The 19172-nt window shown below is 40.0% G+C and overlaps 2 protein-coding genes across 2 annotated transcripts in view; both read right to left on the bottom strand.

The window, feature by feature from the left end:
• Positions 1-1878: 1878 nt before the first annotated feature.
• LOC102312368 (hydroperoxide isomerase ALOXE3) overlaps positions 1879-19172 on the bottom strand; it is a gene marked incomplete in the record, with an annotated part of 51064 nt that continues 33770 nt past the window's right edge. Inside the window, 14 exon segments of the mRNA XM_005940012.2 lie at positions 1879-2496; positions 2630-2800; positions 3177-3277; positions 3395-3516; positions 4576-4745; positions 5450-5536; positions 5683-5886; positions 6494-6637; positions 6752-6918; positions 7163-7266; positions 7556-7678; positions 7928-8009; positions 8161-8365; positions 8581-8754. Of these exon segments, the coding sequence (XP_005940074.1) occupies positions 2317-2496; positions 2630-2800; positions 3177-3277; positions 3395-3516; positions 4576-4745; positions 5450-5536; positions 5683-5886; positions 6494-6637; positions 6752-6918; positions 7163-7266; positions 7556-7678; positions 7928-8009; positions 8161-8365; positions 8581-8733 (2013 nt within the window).
• LOC106633586 (hydroperoxide isomerase ALOXE3-like) lies at positions 17542-19166 on the bottom strand. The gene is made up of 2 exons (XM_014339289.2): positions 18454-19166; positions 17542-18281 (listed from the first exon to the last, which is right to left on the bottom strand). The coding sequence occupies exons 1-2, from the start codon at positions 18628-18630 to the stop codon at positions 18102-18104; spliced, it is 357 nt and encodes a 118-aa protein (XP_014194775.2). The 5' UTR covers positions 18631-19166; the 3' UTR covers positions 17542-18101.

Below are 19172 nucleotides of genomic sequence, written 5' to 3'. Positions count from 1 at the left end.
AGTTTTCTGACTGAAATCCAGTGAAAAGATCACTTGCCTTTATCAATGACAGAGTAAGAAGGCGAGCCAGCAGAGGCTTGTCGTGTGGATTGACACATACCACCTACCTTAGCATTGTTATAGATCAGGGGTGGGAACTCCAGGCCTCGAGGGCTGGTGTCCTGCAAGGTTTTACATATCACCCTGGGTCAACACACCTGAATCGAAATGATTAGTTCATTACCAGCCTCTGAGAACTTCAAGACATGTTGAGGAGGTAATTTAGCCATTTAAATCAGCTGTGATGGATCAAGGACACATCTAAAACCTAAAAAGGCTGTAACATTTTAGGAGTTATATAATAATTAATCAGTTGAAAAAAAGAATAGAAACACAAAGTTTATACATATATATACATATATATACATACATAAGCATATGTGCTACAACAGGAGTTGTTACTTTTGTCCTAAAACTGAGACTACATTTGACATTTGAGCTCACCAAAACTGGACAACTGAAAAAACGTTGACCAGTCTGATGAGTCTTTCTGCTGTGGGTAAACATGAAAGCATGGACCCATCCTGCTTTGAATCAACAATTTCAGCTGCTGGTTGTGTAACAGTATGGGATATATTTATGGAGAGAAATATGCCTCAAAGTCATTGCAAATGCATACGATATGATCCACAAGCATAAACCAAGATTTATAATTTTGTATAGTGATTTGTTTGTGACTTTTCAGGAATCACAAATACGTGCTCCAATCCACACACAAATACGAAGCAATTTGGCCACACGTAAAACTATTCTACAAATGTGTATGAATGCCAAGCGTCATGTCTGGAGAAAACCAATGACCCTAAGCACACAGCCGAGATAACAAAGGAGTGGCTTCAAAACCACTCTGTTAATGTCCTTGATTGGCACAGACAGAGGCCAGACTTGAACCTGATTGGACATCTCTGGGGAGATCTGAAAATGAATGTGCACTGACACTCACAGCTTGGGCGGTTCTGCAAAGAGGAATGGGAAAAACTGCCCACAAATAGGTGGGCAAGCTTGGAGCATCATACTCAAAAAGAGTTGAGTCACTAAAGCAGTGTTTCCCAACCACCGTGTCTTGGCACATAGGTTTCACCTGATTGGTACTCTAAGCGACCAGCCTGAGTAATGGGCAGAACAATTACGTTCTCTTCCACTAGAGGGCATTACAACTTCTTGCTCCAATTAAATGTGTTGCCAACTGCCAGAAAAACAGAAGAAGAAAATACATAGTGATGCCACAATGAAGCACGTAAAAGCAATAGATTAATATTTGAAAACAAAAAGTAGTCAATCTGACCTGGGACCTGGAGAAAATTCTGATCCATATTAAGGCCCTAGCATGAATAGTGGTCAGAAGAAAGCAAAAATGTTATATTAGGGATAAACTGAGCCAATTCCACTATATCTGGTGCATAGGGGAAAATTGTCAATATGCTTTTTGTGACAATTTTGTTTAGTGGTGTGCCGCGTGATTTTTCTAATGTGAAATATGTGCCGTGGCTCCAAAAGGTTGGGAAACACTGCACTAAAGCATTGAAATTTTTTTTTTGCATGAATGGGTGTGAATGGGTGAATGAGACGTGTTGTTTAAAGCGCTTTGAGGGTTCAGGCAGAGCAGAAAAGCACTATATAAAAACTAGTCCATCTACCATTTAGATGGACTGTATATTATAAATTACAGCTAATTTATAGCAATTAGAATTAACAATATACAACAAAACTAGAATTTAAAAATGATTCTACAAAAAAATGTAGAAAGTGCACGTTAGCTAAAATAAAGCTTTAGACAGAATTTATGATGTTAATATTATACCAGACACCAAATAGCTGTTCCAAAAATAAATAAATAAATGAACAAAAAAAAAACTTTTATTGTGTTAAGCCATAAAAGCATAAAACAGTGCTTATTTTTGGTGATTAAAACAAAGGTCAAGGACTAATTCAATAACAGAATAACAATGCTTGTTGATTTGGGAGTAATGCAATATATTTTTAATGAATAAAACAAATCTGTGTGGGAGAAACACAACAAAACATTAAAATAATGAAAATATAAGCAATGTAATTTGGTAAAGTTTTAGTAAGACTCTGGCTCAGAGCAGACACTCTCATAGAGTGAAGAAAATGTTACCCAGACATATTTCAACAGATAAGTAAAAATCGCAAATCAGCATACAATGATCAGAAGCAGTAAGTTCGTTGCGCCATTTCATCAGTAAAACTCAGAACTTGCATTCCTTTCCCTGCTTTCGCTTGAAAAGCTAAATTTGTCTTCTTATCTTCTAATATTCAAATGGCCACACTGTTTTCTACCACTGCTGGATCCATGTAGGTGTATGGCACGTTTAAGTGCTTATTTCTGGCTTTGATGACTCCACTCAAAATTTCAAGCTCCGTCTGAAAATCCTTTAATATCTTGCGAGGAATCTCCTCAGTGAAGTGGTCCTCTGGGTACTTGCCAAGAGGGACCTAATGAGAACAGTGATACATTTAGTTTTTCTTCAACAACATTCAAATTTTTGTCAAAATAACTCAAAATTATTCACAAAAATTTACTGTAAACATAATTTCTGACATTCTTAATGAAATCTTTGCTCCTTACAAAGTCACTGGACTGCTTGCTGAGGAGCCACACGGTGGCCATGCCCTGAACTGTTACGTTGACATCAGGGAAGGTCGCCAACATCGTGGCCTCGCTTGTCGTCCCCTTTTTGGTCGGTGGTGGGAGTTGCAGGGAGATGGGAGTGTTGGGCATCCAGCCAGCATAGTCAAACTGTATTTAATGAATAAGTAAAGGATAACAGATTTACTAAGATTAAAAAGCATAGTTTTTAATTCTGTCTTTGTTTTTTAATATTGTTGTTACCTTCCTGCTGTTATATGGTATTATTCATACAATTATTTACATTTTCCCTTTGCACGACAATGAGTTCATTTGATTTTGGGAGAAATGTTTCATAAGCTACAACTTGTCAGTAACATGACTGACTATAAAAAGAGCGTCTTAGGGAGGCATGCGATGTTTTTTATGTTCTATTGTGAATAAAATTAGGGTTTTTGAGATTTGCAGACCATTACATTGATCGTGTTTTTATTGACATTGTAAACTGTGCCATTTTTTTCATTATTGGGATAATATAAGAACTCACCTGTCCACTGTTCACAGCTGCATGCTGGGCTGAGCAGGTGTAGATCACCATGGTGACAAACTTGATCAACTCAGTCACACTGGTAAATGTCTGAGGAATTCCTGAAATAACAGCATCATTCCTTTAGGTTTAGGTCAGGTTAGGTTTAGGTTGCAATATATAGTATGGAGAAATCACCACTATCATCATAATAATTGAAGATAGTAATTGAAACCCACCTGTTTCTGCTTGAGAAAGGAACCCGTGTTCAAAAATGTCCAAAATCCACTTCTGAAGTTCAGAGTCCTCCTGGACCTCACGGTCACTCTTGTAGTAGTAGCCGAGCATTCCCTGCACAAACCTTTGAGAAATGGGAATACACTGTGTAAAACATGTTTTTATTATTTGTACACAAACTGCTCCAGGATTATTTAAATAATAAAAAATTGTATTTGCCCTAATTCTTTTGTTTCAAAAACTACATAAAAATAAATGGCACAAAGTACCTTGTCCTGATTAAAAATAGGGAGGTTACAGGTTCACGATCAACACACCAAGTGTTTATAATTTAACTTAGTGAAGGTAGGCTTCTGTAAGTAGCAGACACATCTCTCAGTTTAGAGGCGATGCTAACGCATTTTAGTTTCAACAGAAATCTAAATGTTGTTTAATAAGATCAAGGCAGGCTGTACATGTGGTGACAGCTACTGATATACAAAGGGACATAACTTGTTTAAACATACACTATTAAAGAACAGGCTCAGGATACTCTTGCAAAACAGATCTCATAAGTTTTACTTGTTGGTCAATGAAGGTTAAAAAACAGACTAACCGAAAAAAACTGATGCAAGGAAAATGTTGGCAAAGACTAGAAGAAGAGGTGTTATGCAAGCCACACTCAAATGTGACATTCACAAAAGAAAGCTTTTGCAATAAAACAAAGAAATCTAGTTAAAAAAGGTACATAGAAAAGGTGTAACGTGTCTGTCTTTTTCTGTCCACATTGGAGATTTGAAATAATATTAATGACAATGATAACAAATCGGTTAGCCAGCACAAAGACATCTCTTAATTCAATTCCTTCACCAATGAAGACCATAAATACAAGAAACAAAAAGCAAACAGACAATGAGACCAATGCTTTACACCATGTGCTTTACACGCTGTGCAAAGAAATTGTCATTGTTGTCTTTTGCAAAGGAAAGTTTGTTATTACTGTGTGCTCAAATATATGACTTTACAGGAGGCTTTTATTTATTGATTTTCATATTTTAACCAGCCAATACTGTGGAGAAAGACCAGATCAGTTTTTTATGCTGATTTAAGATTGGATGACCCATTATTTACAAACTCTGAATTGTTGCAGCTTGATGGCATCATTAGGAGAAAATCAAAATCAAAAGAAAAGAAAGTGTGGTACCTGTGGATGATATCCCAAACCTTTAGTCCATCATCCCTGTAGTAGAAGTTTGGCACAGCCTCCACGCCACGTTCAGCAATGTCATCAGGTATGCAGAGGGAGCTGTAGGTTAATGAGGACACTGACCTCTGTAGGATGGTAAACATGCCCTCTCCACCTGATGATGCAAACTAGAGAATGGGTAGCTCACAGTTAGAGACAAATGTTGTACATGACACTGAAAAAGAAAAACAATTCTTAAGGTAAAGGTCTAGTGAGTGTGTATGGTGTTATTTTTGTGCCTCTACTCTGAGCGCACGTTACAAAAAGAGAAAAAAAAGTGTCGTTGTTGCATTTTGAGAAGAAAAATATTTTTGATTGAAGAAAAGTTTAATTTGAGTGAACAAAATTCATTGCTGTGTGCAAGAAATGCATTTCATTTATCCATTTACACACACAATAACAGCCACTCGGTTGTTGGCATTTGCTCTTGCTCAGATCTCTGCTCTGTGTGCTGACGGACATCTGTAGGCCTGCTCTCAGTGCGTATGTGCCACAAAACAAACCAATCACAGACTTGGATGCAAAAATTCTGATTGGCTGTTTTGGTCTCCAATCAGCTCGCTAGCCACAGCATTCCGGAAACACTGTCCAAAGTGTAGCTAAATCCAATAGAGTGGTTTGGTTTAAACTAGATTAAAACCAACAATGGACTTAAAACATTTTATATTTTCAAATAAAATAACATACTTATCACACATACTGCATGCAGCAGTTAATTTTGTTTGGTCAAATTAAACTTTTCTCCGCTCAAAGTAATTTTCTCCCTAAAATTCAACATTTGCACTTGCGGAAACAGTTTTTACGCCATAAGTGTGCTGGTCGTACTGCATACCTGAGTGAAATTGCCAGTGTCAGAAATTAGAAGACGCCGAGCTAAGAAGTTGATCTGCATAGTGTAGCGCGTGTGAGGATTGAGGAGCTGCGGGAAAGAGGGAACTCAGTTAGTGACATGATTGGGGCAACACTTCATTTTATTGTCCACAACCAGCCGTTATGGACAAATGCTTTCCACACCATTGAAATAATGGCATAAAACAAACTGAAGTTTCAGCAAACGTCAGTTACCTTGTACAGAGGATGCACCATGGGCACGTTGCGCAGCAGTGACACTGCAAAAACCTCAGCCAGCAAGTGCGTGCGCAGAAGGTGAACATTGAGCTGATGCTCATTGAAATCTGCACTTCTTACAAAAATCTTGGCGATCAACCAGTCGTACTCAGAATCAGTAGGAAGAAAGATCGGATTGTCATCTGATGGAGTCTGCTTCAGCTACAGAAGGACAGGGCAGAGTAGTCATTTGATACAGATGATCAAGTATGCTCCTATAATCAATTACTGATCAAGACTGATGAAATTTCAGTTCCTGTTCTATGTTTGACAAGTTTATCTTTAAAGTTTGATACTCTGCTGATCCCTTATGGGGAATTTCCACTGAATCCCTTCTGACAGAGCATTTCTTCTGAACAGCTTTACATGATGCTTTTAATTAGTTTTTACTGATGCTATCTCTCTCTGCTCAGTAAATATGTTGCATATGTTGCATCTGTGTGAGTGTATTGTACAGAATGAACTGTGAAGGCTGTTTGTGATTTTGGCGCCATAAATGAAACTGACTTGATTTATGTACGTGTCAGACTCTGCATTCAGCAATCTGGATACTGCTATGGGATGAACTTTCACAAGGCTAAGGCTCAGCAAAAACACTTCACAGCTGGTGTTCAGATATGGTACTAGCTATGGTTGCAAATAGAATATCCTTATATTTTGATTTTACAATGACGTTGTACATGAACAATTGCTTTACACATTAACAGGTGTGCTATCTCTACTGATAAGCTGATAAATACACAAACTTAAACCTTACTGTCTGAATTACCTGAATAGCAATCGGCATTAGCTTATCATGAGGATCTTTGTGGAGCAGGACGAGAGGAGCCATCAAGTACTGCTTCTTCCCATTGATGGTGTTTGCTTTTACTCCATCCAGACGCTTGTAGTCACACAGGAATATGTTCCCTTTCTGTTTGAAAGTTCAGGATATTGCAACAGTGTGGATATAATATTTAGTCAGTGACTGTACAAGTACAATTATTTGACAAAAAATCAATTCATTATAAAGAATTCAGATGATCACCTTCATTTCATCTGCCAGGCTGCACTGGCCATGGGGAAAGACCATGTCATCAGTGACAGGGAAGTTACTGGGCAGGGCTGTACAAAGCTGAATCAACATGGGGTTGACACCATTTAGAAACTGGTAGCCAAAGAAAGCATCCTCTTTCCAGTGTTCATGAACATATTCTGTGAAAAAGAGACATTTAACTTATTATTTTTGAAACCGTGAGCTACTAAATTCTGCTAAATTTCTGAATTAATGTCAGAAGTTCAGGGTCTGAGAGTCTTCATTACGTGAACTGTAAAAGAAAAGTCTGATTTCTCTGGTAAGAATATAGATGGTTTACAGAACAGGCTGCCCAATATTCAGCTCATTATTGCATAGAGTGCATACTGTATAAGGACTCCAATATGCTATGATGTTAGTTACCTGATATTTCAGTCCTTTTGCAGCAAAACACTCGATTGATGCTGTCAATATTATCCCACTTCTTCTTACAGTTATCCAGTCCCTTCAGCTTCAGCTCAGTCAGTCTGAAACAGAAGAGCATATTTATTTAACTTCATTATGATACTTAATATACTTTTGATAAGTAAAGAGAAAAATATGGTTAATGGTAAATGGTAAATGGCCTGTATTTGTATAGCACTTTACTAGTCCCTAAGGACCCCAAAGCGCTTTACACTATACACAATCATCCACACATTCACACACACATTCACACACTGGTGATGGCAAGCTACTGTGTAGCCACAGCCGCCCTGGGGCACAGTGACAGAGGAGTAAAGAGTAAAGAGAAAAATATGTGTAACAGAACTTCACCCTGTGGAAGCAGTGTAGAGAAACTCTTTAGTTTTGGTGAAGGAGAACTGAACCTCATACGGGAGTGAAAATGGGTTTTCTGCCTTCATGGAGTGAGGTATTTTCTCTGCATATGCATCCCAGCTGATGAAACGAAGAAACAGCGATGATGAGGAAGTTAGTTACAGTATGACATGATATACTTTTTATCTGCAACATATGCAATAGTTTAATTTCTTTTAATTAATCCCAGCAGACAAAGAATATGCTGTAATGCTTAATTTTAAGGTTAAATATCATTAGTATTAGGATATTCAGCTATAACTGGACAGCATTTGTATTCTAGTTTCAGGAGCTGTAAGGCTAAAATGTGTATAAGCTCTGAATTCTCACCGATAGTCTTCTTCTCGCTGCTGAATCTCCTGCTGCCGACTGTACCTGCCAAGATGATGGTTGTCTTCAAAGACTCTCAGAGCTATAAAAAAAACAGAAAAGAAAGAAAGAAAAATGGTTTCTTGTGAATGTGGTATATTGGAAAACTGCTTTAGTCTCATTACAAGATTTTTGTTGTCCTCACTGGTTTGTAACTACAGAACAAGATTTAAGATGAGCACAGTTTCCCAAACCTTTTCCATCCCTGAAGCGGTGCACCTTGCTATCAGCAATCCAGCGGTAGATGGGAAAGCTGTAGATGTCTCCTTCAGGGGATTTCACTTCCACCTTGGCACAAAACCAAGCGTCCTCCGGGAACAGTGGGAGAGATTGTTTGTCTAACTCTATCAGCACAAGATTTCCAAGCGAAGTGGGGCAGGACACCTTAAACTTTGATACCTAAAGAATGACATAGCAATTTGTGCTGAGCTGTAACACTCCAGCATACAATTCCTCTTATAATTTACTGTGGTCCATGAAGTGAACTGTTTGCTTTGACCATCTTCATGGTGATAGATTCCCCTTATTTCCACAAAAATGATTTCATTTGTGTATCATCTCATACAGGAAACCTGAGATACATTTAATCATGAAGATGCATATTTCAGACTTACGGCTCCTATAACGAAGGATGTAGCCCCTTTCAAGCCCATGAGCCACGTGCGATCACTCTCCCCATCTGTGCCCACCAGCTTAATGAAGACATTGTTGAGAGTAGTGGAATTAAGGCGATCACCAGTGAATACGGTCACTTTATACTGCACCATTTTCCCTCTTGAATGTGGTCAGATCCTTGGAATAACTGCTCTGTCAGAAGTTGCCCCCACAATCGTCTCTTTTTATTGACACATTTTAGTGGGAGTGTCCAGGCAATTGCATCAGGTAGGTGTTGTGTTGAAATGTTGGACATGTGTGATCAACTGCTGTAACCTGAGAAACCACAGGAATTTGAGCTGATGATGAAATAACGAGGCTTTATTTTATTCAAGAGAAATCGCAGCCACTGTGAAATGTAGAAGTATGCAACTATTTGCTAAATACACACACCAAAAGAGTTTTGTAGAATTTTAACAAACCTTAAAGTCAATATTTGGTATGACTCTTCTCTTAGATAGGCTTCCTTGAAATTTCTTTCAGTAGCCTTCAGGGATAATCAAAATATGACAGAGCCCCCATTGTGTTTTACAGATGGCTGTAAAACTCACTGCTGTACCTCTCCTGACCTCTTTCCTAAATACATTGATGATTTGAACCATAATTTTTTTAAATTCAATTTTCAATTTGGATTCATCTCTACATGTGACCTTTTTTCACTGATGTTCTTTCCCATTCTTGTGTAATTTGGCCTACCTCAGCCTTTTCTCCCTGTTTTGCTTCCTTAAGAATGACTTGACAGTCACACTTTCACTGAGACTGTTATGGTTCAACGTGGGCACTCAAGCGCAGGACTCCAGAATCAGCTGTACACAAGAATTTATTTACAGAATCCACCAGGTGTTTATACAGGAAGTGCAGGGCAGCGCTATATACAACAAAGTGAGGGATGAGGCTCCAGGGAAAGGGGCTCCAAAGGGGTAGTCACTCGTTCTCCAATTCTCCACACTCATGACCGCAGTTCCACTCTCCACACTCGACACAATGATTCACACAGGGAAGGTATTCAGGAGGTCTGTAGACGAGGAAACGAGAATTAAATACAACGTTCATGCTGTTGACGTCGACTGCGAAAATTGTCAGGCGGTGGAAGGAATACTTCAAGGACCTCCTTAATCCCACTGACACGTCTTCTAAAGAGGAAGCAGAGTCTGGAGATGAGGGGAATGACCCGCCAATTTCCGGGGGCGAGGTCACTGAGGCAGTTAAACAACTCCTTGGTGGCAGAGCCCCTGGTGTTGATGAGGTCTGCCCCCGAGTTCCTGAAGGCTCTGGACGTTGTAGGGCTGTCCTGGTTGACACGCCTCTGCAATGTTGCGTGGAGATCAGGGGCAGTACCTGTGGACTGGCAGACCGGGGTGGTGGTCCCCATCTTTAAGAAGGGGGACCGGAGGGTGTGTTCCAACTACAGGGGGATCACACTCCTCAGCCTCCCTGGGAAAGTCTATGCCAGGGTGCTGGAAAGGAGAGTTCGTCCGCTAGTCGAACCTCGGATACAGGAGGAACAATGCGGTTTTCGTCCTGGTCGCGGAACACTGGACCAGCTCTTTATCCTCTCCAGGATACTTGAGGGTGCATGGGAGTTTGCCCAACCAGTCTACATGTGTTTTGTGGACTTGGAGAAGGCATTCGACCGTGTCCCTCGGGGTGTCCTGTGGGAGGTGTTGCGGGAGTATGGGGTGTCTGGCCCATTGCTACGGGCCATTCGATCCCTATACAACCGTTGCAAGAGCTTGGTTCGCATTGCCGGCAATAAGTCGGACTCGTTCCCGGTGGGTGATGGGCTCCGCCAGGGCTGCCCTTTGTCTCCGGTTCTGTTCATAATTTTTATGGACAGGATTTCTAGGCGCAGCCAAGTGGCGGAGGGCTTTCACTTTGGTGGCCTCAGAATCTCATCTCTGATTTTTGCGGATGATGTGGTTCTGGTGAGGGCCTCCAGCTCGCACTGGAACGGTTCGCAGCCGAGTGTGAAGCAGCGGGAATGAGGATCAGCACCTCCAAATCTGAGGCCATGGTTCTCAGCCGGAAAAGGGTGGAGTGCCCACTCCGGGTCGGGGATGAGTTCCTGCCCCAAGTGGAGGAGTTCAAGTATCTCGGGGTCTTGTTCGCGAGTGATGGGAGAAGGGAGCCGGAGATCGACAGACGGATTGGTGCTGCAGCTGCAGTAATGCGGACGCTGCACCGGTCCGTCGTGGTGAAGAGGGAGCTGAGTGTAAAAGCGAAGCTCTCAATTTACCGGTCGATCTACGTCCCTACCCTCACCTATGGCCACGAGCTGTGGGTAGTGACCGAAAGAACGAGATCGCGGATACAAGCGGCAGAAATGAGCTTCCTCCGAAGGGTGGCTGGCCTCTCCCTTAGAGATAGGGTGAGAAGTTCAGCCATCCGGGAGGGGCTCAGAGTAGAGCAGCTGCTGCTCCACATCGAAAGGAGCCAGCTGAGGTGGTTCGGGCATCTGACAAGGATGCCCCCTGGGCGCCTCCTGGGTGAGGTGTTCCAGGCATGTCCCACCGGGAGGAGGCCCCGGGGCAGACCCAGGACACGCTGGAGAGATTATATCTCTCGGCTGGCCTGGGAACGCCTTGGTGTTCCCCTGGATAAGCTGGAGGAGGTGGCTGGGGAGAGGGAGGTCTGGGCCTCTCTGCTTAGGCTGCTGCCCCCGCGACCTGGGGCCCCGGATAAAGCGGATGAAGATGGATGGACGTTCATAATAGACTCTTGACTTAATCTGAGCTCTAGCTTTGACGCATGGTAGACAACGATCCAACAAAGACCAGCTGGCTCAAATGCCAATCGCCTTGATGGCCATCACGCCCTTCCGTGGGCCGAAGGCGTGAAGCCACAATGAGTTCCGCCCCGGCGACAGAGAGGAGTAGAGAGAGAGCAAGAGAGAGAAAAAGGTAGAAATAGCCGATCAGCATCCTGCTGATCCCCCAGGCCGTGACAGAGACCATTTATGATGAAGTTTTGATAAGCTGGATCAGCTGAAGGGCCAGATGCATGTTTCAGGTCTGGTGTCAGGTCTTTGTTGAATTTATTTATATATGTTATACTGTACATATATGGTAAAAAGATGACTTTCAGATGTTGATCTGCTGTAGATAGTTTCTTAGGCCTGCTACGTTCTTTTGTAGCAGGCCTTGTTCAATTACCTCAATTTTTTGGAGGATATACTGCATACTATATGCCAGGTTTTTGGCTAAGAGCTAAGGCCTTTTCTATAAATTCAGTGAAAGATATTGGAATAAATTATATTTTAAAGGAAGCTACCAGTCATAAAATATAAAGACAAAGTTAAAAGTTAAAATACCCTCTTTGCTAAGTGGTGTGTATTTAAATGACCACGGCTGACCCGACGACATGAAGATGCTTTCAAGTATCTTTATTCTTTTATTTACCGCTGTCATGTCATTTGCTGTCATGTTACATACACAGCTTGCAGCTGAACACTTCTACAACAACAACACACAGCAGGCAGAGCAGATTTTAAGCTGGCGAGGCGTGACTGTGATGCAGCGCAGGTGCGTCCGCCTTCCCTGCTGCGGCACCACCGACCACGCCCGCCACAGTGTAGCTACAACACTGGTTCATCCTTTGAGTTAGGTGACTTTTTATGCTTGAATGATTCTCAGGTCACTGTTCACAGGCACCCACATGGTCAGTGAGGTGCCTAGATCCTCCACTTTTAAATGTCTCACAGCGCAATGCTTAGCATACTTTGGTTCCTGCAACTGGTCCGTTGGTTATTGTCTCCCCCGAAACACTTCTCTTGTGCTTTTGGAAATCAGTTTTTTCCTATTTCTAGTTTATGTTTTTCCCATTTCTGTTGTGTTTTGTGTGCTTTTGCAGCGGTTTTCTTATTGCTGGTGTTTTCTTTAGTTGCAGTCCGTTTGGCCTCTCAGGGCCACCGTAACCACCAGTGTAATGTGCCTCTACATAGAATTGTATCCTTGTTGGACTGTTTATAGGAAAATAAAAATCTGTTATTTTTGTTAATGAGCCAGAATAATAACTAAACAATGGCTCTGTGAGCATGGTCATGAAATCAAAGTGGGTAGTGGTAAATACAGTTAAGTTGTTTTGCCTCCGTTAATAATTATATTATGTAAAAAAAAAAAAAGTTTAAATGGTGTGGGGATATTTGTTTACTGATTTCAGGAGTTTGGTGGGCTTCAAGTTGTTGGTCCATCTATGGGGGATACAAAAGTGGAAAACGTATTCATGTGCAGCAAACTGGAATGAAGGGCGGAGTTTCCTTACACGAGAAAAAATATGTTTGCACAATCATCAGTCAACACTCACTTTGCTGTAATGTGTGCAGCACAATAGTTTTTGTGTTAAATATCAGTAGAGTTAAAGAGAAAAGGATTTTAAATGTGTCTGCAAGTGCATAATCCTCAGGTAAAACCAAAACGTTCCTACTAATACTTATCACTCTAGTTTTCTGTAGTAACTATTGGCACATACTCAGTTAAAAGGCACTTCAGTGCAGTAACAACACTAAATTGGTTCAACAACCACCCTGAGACAACCTAAACATTAGACCAAAGGATTAAAAATACACTGATTCGGGTACCACTTCCTGCTACAGTTTAAGGTTGCAGTGAAAAGGTGTTTGTTTGATTGTGGCTTTCACTGAATTTGTGTTTTAGATGGTGAAACTAAGTGTGAGAATAGGATTACAAAACCTGCCTCTGCTAGTCATGCAGAACAGGTATGAAGTGACTCGTATTCACGGAATTGCTATTCTCTCAATTCCAGTAAAAGGTTAGAAATTAGGTTGAAATCAATAGCAAGAGCAGACTCGCTTTAAAGTATGAAGTATAAAGTCATTTCATGACCTGCATGATTCAACGGTCTTAGAGATTTCTGATGTGTAGAACTGGTTAGAGTGTTACGTCTCTGACATTAAATCCACAAATCTAAACAGCTCATTTTAAAATCTCCTAATTAAAAATTTTCATTGATTTTGTCTCATGTTTAATTGCCAGCAAACTTATATGATAACAATAAAAAAAATTATTACGTTTTAATATTTGCCTTAAGATTAAAGCACACAATGATTATAATGCAAAGCACGAGAGTCACGAAGCCACCATTTTTTTTCGAACTATAACAATGTGGTGATTATGTTGACCATTAAAAGGTTTAATGTATATTTATATAGATACACTACACTCTGAATCCTTCCAACATCATAACAGAATTCTGATGCTCCCTTTAAAACAAAGAAGAAAAAAAGGCAGGATTTTCTCCTTAGTTAACAAGAAATATTATATTTCACTTTCCAACATTTGGAAGGGGGGCATCTTTTCTAATTTGGGATTTTGCCTGAAGTGCTATCCCTGCTGAGTTTATAAATGCCAGTTTGGCTAATTTATTCCAAGAGGAGCACAGAAAAGAGTTTATAATGATCAGTGTAGTTCTCTGTTGTGCTTTGCTGAAGTGAGCAAAGTTACTTTTGTACACTAAAATATCAGATGGTTATTTATATAAAATATAATCTTCTAATATTCTAAATGTGCCAATGAAGTGTTTATTACACTGTACAACAGAATAACAACTTGTCAAAATAGCTTCCATTAGTTGCAGAAAAAAAACTAAACTAGTTTACCTAAACTTTAGTTTACCTAAAATAAAGTTTCCCTAAACTTTAGGTAAACTAAACTATGGATCAGAACGTCAGGAATGTAGTAGGTTAACTGTAGCTCAGGAGCCAGAGCAGCCAGTATTCTTGCGTAAGATACTGAACAATAAGTTGCTTTTTAATGCATTCATCAGAGTGTGAAGGTGTGTGAATGCTAGCTAGAAACCACTTATGGTGGCGGTAGCTCAGGAGGTAGAGCAGGCTCCCCCAGTCTGCATGTTGGGCAAGATACTAACCCTAAGTTGCTCTCTGATGCATCCAGGAGTATGAATGAGTAGTAGTTAGTTAGTTAGTGAGAACTTAAAAGCACAGAAGAAAGTGTTTGTGTGATTGGGTGAATGCTGTGTAAAGCGCTTTGAGTGCTTTGAGTAGAAAAGCGCTATATAAGAATCAATCCATTTACCACTTACCATTTACTTAGGCAAAGAAAGAAAGTGCTTGTATGAATCTGAGTGACTAGATGAATGAGGTATGCTCTAAAGTGCTATGAGTGCTCAAATTGAGTAACAAAGTGCCATGTAAGAAACAGTCCATTAGTCATTTACCAATGTGTGAAGGGCAGAAAGTAACAAGTTTTGTCACTCCTTAGCTGGATTGCAAAAACAAATGAGAATTAAAATCCACTTAGAAGTTGAGGAGGCCTGCAAGCAGGCAAGGACAAATTAAGTTCATTCAGCACTAAATGTGTGATTAGGTGAGTTCAGGAGTATTATGACTACATGGTCAGCAGCAACCTCGAAAACCAATAAAATTGGTATCATAAAAATATCTCTCTTTTTTGCAAGAGCAACACCACTACCGGGCTGTGCCCAACATAGACAGCAAAATCTATAAAAGTGACAGCCATTGAAATGTTATGCTTCTGAGTTATTCAGATTCTAAATACTGCGCATACTGAGGTGCTGAACAAACAGTACAATACACGATAATAGTCACGTTCAAGTACACAAACCCGCTGTCCAGTTTGGAATCTGAACAAGTTTATCACTGTGCGACATGGGGAAGTTCCAGATGTCTCCTTGCAGGAACCGCAAATTTCAGGGAAATTTCTGCTTTCCAGAAGAGATATGGCAGCGTAAAATGTTGCATCCTACAAACAGACAGAGGAAGTGAGAGTCTCCACAGACTGTTGAAACTCCAGCACAGTTACAAATTGCAAATACTCTTCTGTTAGAATGAAGACAATTTCCTTCCCCCCAAAGTGGTGCTTCAGGTTTAGATTTTGCTGCACGTATCACAGACCACAGGTGAACAGAGCAATTTTAGTCTCTTATTTAGCAAAACAGATCTTGCATATATTACACAGAACTCAGAGGGCATCTATTCATTTATGCATTGATTAATGAATACCTTTATTCATTATTAAATGAATAAAGGTATTAATTTAATAATAAATATCATTCAAAAACCTTATTCTGAGAAAAGATATGACAGATTTTTAAGAACAAAACAAGAAATTAAGAATTTAGTCCCAAGATTCTTATTTTTTTTTAAAACATTTTATTTTTATAACTGCTTCTCGTAGGTAAACTACTGTATACACTGACCAGCCACTTTGTTGTGTGCAACTGTTCAGCTTCTCTTTAACATAAATTAAAAAAAAAAAAAAAAACAACATTTGGCAACAACTCAAAAACAACCTGCAGCCTGAAGTTCAAACCAAGCATCAGAAAGGGGAAGAAAGCTGATTTAGGCTACGTCCACACGTACCCGGGTATTTTTGAAAACGCAGATTTTTCTATGCGTTTGCACTTTTCGTCCACACGTAAACGGCGTTTTTGGTCACTGAAAACTGAGATTTTTAAAAACTCCGGCCAGGGTGGAGATTTTTGAAAACTTTTTGCGTTGACGTGTGGACGAGAAAAACGGAGAAAACGCAGCGTCAAAGGTGTGCGCCTTTTTTGACGTCACACTGTGCGCCACGTTATTGTTTCGGTGAAATGAATTTCTACAATACTGTTACTGTTAATTGTACTCTCTGCAGTGTTTAAATGCTTACATATACACACACAGTTACTGTCCCTCCACACATACGACTTGGTTCTGCTTCTATGCCCCATCTTTGTTTACTATTTCCCACCGAGGCTTCTAGACTTCTGATTGGCCAACATTTCTACATGGTTAGGAATATATCGCCACCTGTTGCTTTGGCATGTTCATAGCAGCGTTTTCCTTCATTTCTGCATTTACGTGTGGACGGGATTATTTTTTAAAACGAAAACGGAAAATCTCAGTTTTCAAAAATACCCGTGTACGTGTGGACGTAGCCTTAAACTTTAGACTTGGCATGGTTGTTGGTGCCAGGCAGAGTATTAGAAATCAGAGGGAAAATGCCAGACTACTACAAATAATTCGAGTTAGGACTCATTACAAGCAACACTTGTAATGAGTCATGTCTAATCTTGAAACAGATAGGCCACACCAGGTGCCATTCCTGTCAAGACAGGAAAATGGGGCCATATTTGACATGAGCTCACTCAACTGGACAATAGGAGTTTGGAAAAACACTGCCTGGTTTTGGTTTCTCTGCTCCAGTATTTAGATGGTGCAAACAACATAAAAGCATAGATCCATACAGCTTTGTATCAGTGACTATAATGGTATGGGAGGATATTTTCTTGTCAGACGTTGGTCTGCTTCTTGGTACCAATTGAGCCTTGTTTAAACACAGCGACCTACCTGAGTATTGTTGCAGACCATGTCAGTCCCTTAATTATCACAGTGTACCCATCTTCTGATGGCTGCTTCCATCAGAAGTCAGCCAGCAGTGCTGGTTTGACACCAGATCCCGGCCAGACCTGTCTGCTATGTGGGCAGTAGGATAATGTTTCATATCACAAAACTCACTTCATCTCAAACAGGTTTCTTGAGATGACAATGAGCTGTACTTAAATGGTCAAAGTCATAAGATCTCAACCCAGTAGATAAGTTTTGATTCACATCATGGATGTGTAGCTGACAAATCTGCAGCAACTGAAGAATATTTCCAACACTTTGTTCTAGCTTTGTGCTAGCAAGGTGTACCTAATAATGTGCCCAGTGAGTGTAAAGGAAATTGATATTATCACATTCTGAATTGAGATGACTGTTGTTGAGATTTGGTGCTATATAAATTGAACTGAATTGAATATAATCACATTTTTGCCACTGAGATGGTATCTACACAAAATACAGTGGCCTATGTAAACATCACTCTATTTTGCAGTGTTAAATAAATATGCTACACATGTCAACAGTATAAGCAGGCTAATGTGGATAATGCAGACCCATCTTGTTAATATCTGTGAGCCATGTGTGTTTAATCTGTGCCATGCATTAAATGAGGCTTTAGAGAACTGATAATTTAGAATATGATGCTAAAATACAATCAGGTTTCAGCAAAGAAACAAAGAAACCAAGTGCACATTGGTGGCCGAGATGAAGTAGCAGTCTCAGGCGAAGTTTAGGGTGTTCATGTTGTCTAACTCATCAAAAAGCTGTTTGGGTTTAGCTCAAGAAAATTGAAACATTAAAATAATGAAAATATAAACAATGAAATGCAGTAAATGTTTTCTAAGAAGAAAATACATCATGATCAGGAGATCAACTGTCTCAAAACAGACACCCCCAAAAATCAAACAGTTTTGCATTTCAAATCAGATGATTCAAGATTGTAATGCAAAAAAAGAATCACATTTTAACACAGATGAAAAAAATTACAGTTTAGTATATAGTGATTATAAGTAGTAAGTTCTTTGTTCTATTTCATCAGTAAAAGTCAGAACTTAGAGGTCTTTCCCTGCTGTTGTTTGAAGAGGGAACTGAATTTTATTTCACAGCTGAGTCTTCTAATATTTAAATGGCCACACTGTTTTCTAACTCTGCCGGATCCATGTAGGTGTATGGCACTTCTAAACGCTTGTTTCTGGCTTTAATAACTAAACTTAAATCTTCAAGCTCCATCTGAAAATCCTTTAGTATTTTGCAAGGAATTTCCTCAATGAAATGCTCCTCCGGGTACTGGCCAAGAGGGACCTGATGAGAACAATGATACATTTAAGTTTTCTTCAACAAAATTCAATTAAAACAATTATTTGTTCTTAATCAAAATAGGCTCTTGGAATGATTGTATACAGTTGTAATGTGTTTACAAAAATTAAATTCAGACATAATTCCTGTCATTCTTAATGAAATCTTTGCTGCTTACAAAGTCACTGGACTGCTTGCTGAGTAACCACATGGTGGCCATGCCCTGAACTGTTACATTGACGTCAGGGAAGGTCGCCAACATTGTGGCCTCGCTTGTCGTCCCTTTTGTGGTCGGTGGCGGGAGTTGCAGGGAGATGGGAGTGTTGGGCATCCAGCCACCATAGTCATACTGCATTTGATCAAGAAGTAAAAGATAACTGATTAAAAAGTAAAATGATGGTGTAATAATGGCGTTTAATGTATAATTCCTTCTTTGTTTGTTTTTTTTATATTGGTGATGCCTCCCTGTAGTTGTATGGTACTATTTATATAATTATTCACATTTTCTCTTTGCATGACCAGTTTAGTTCAACTTCACTGATTTTGGAAGAAATGCCTCAACAACTGCAGCTTGTCAGTACCATGACTGGGTATAAACAGAGTATGTTAGAGAGCCAGAGTTTCTCAGATGTAAATATACATAAATACAGTTTGGTTTTAGAGCAACACATGCTCTCATCCAGATGATATCTTTTTCAGAGAAGGACTTACATATTTCAGCAAGACAGTGCTGAACCCCATATTGCATCTATCACATCACAGCTTCATTATGGAAGAGTCTGGATGCTGAACTTGCCTTGCTGCAGACTAGACCATTCACCAGTTGAAAACATTTGATACATCATGAAATGAAGACCCCTCCTTGAATCGCTACCTTATCGTGGTGGAGGGGTTTGT

Source organism: Haplochromis burtoni, unplaced genomic scaffold (genome assembly GCF_018398535.1).
Source record: "Haplochromis burtoni strain Fernald_Lab_line unplaced genomic scaffold, NCSU_Asbu1 Contig_277, whole genome shotgun sequence".
Taxonomy (NCBI): domain Eukaryota; kingdom Metazoa; phylum Chordata; class Actinopteri; order Cichliformes; family Cichlidae; genus Haplochromis; species Haplochromis burtoni.
The sequence above is the reverse complement of the archived record's forward strand: the minus strand, read 5'-3'. Positions and strand labels throughout refer to the sequence as shown.

Excerpts from the sequence above, each read along its gene's own strand:
- LOC106633586 (XM_014339289.2), bottom strand. The coding sequence starts at position 18,630 with ATGCAGTATGACTATGGTGGCTGGATGCCCAACACTCCCATCTCCCTG. Across the intron at positions 18,282-18,453 it reads GCAAGCAGTCCAGTGACTTT|GTCCCTCTTGGCCAGTACCC; the intron begins GTAAGCAGCAAA and ends TGTTCTCATCAG.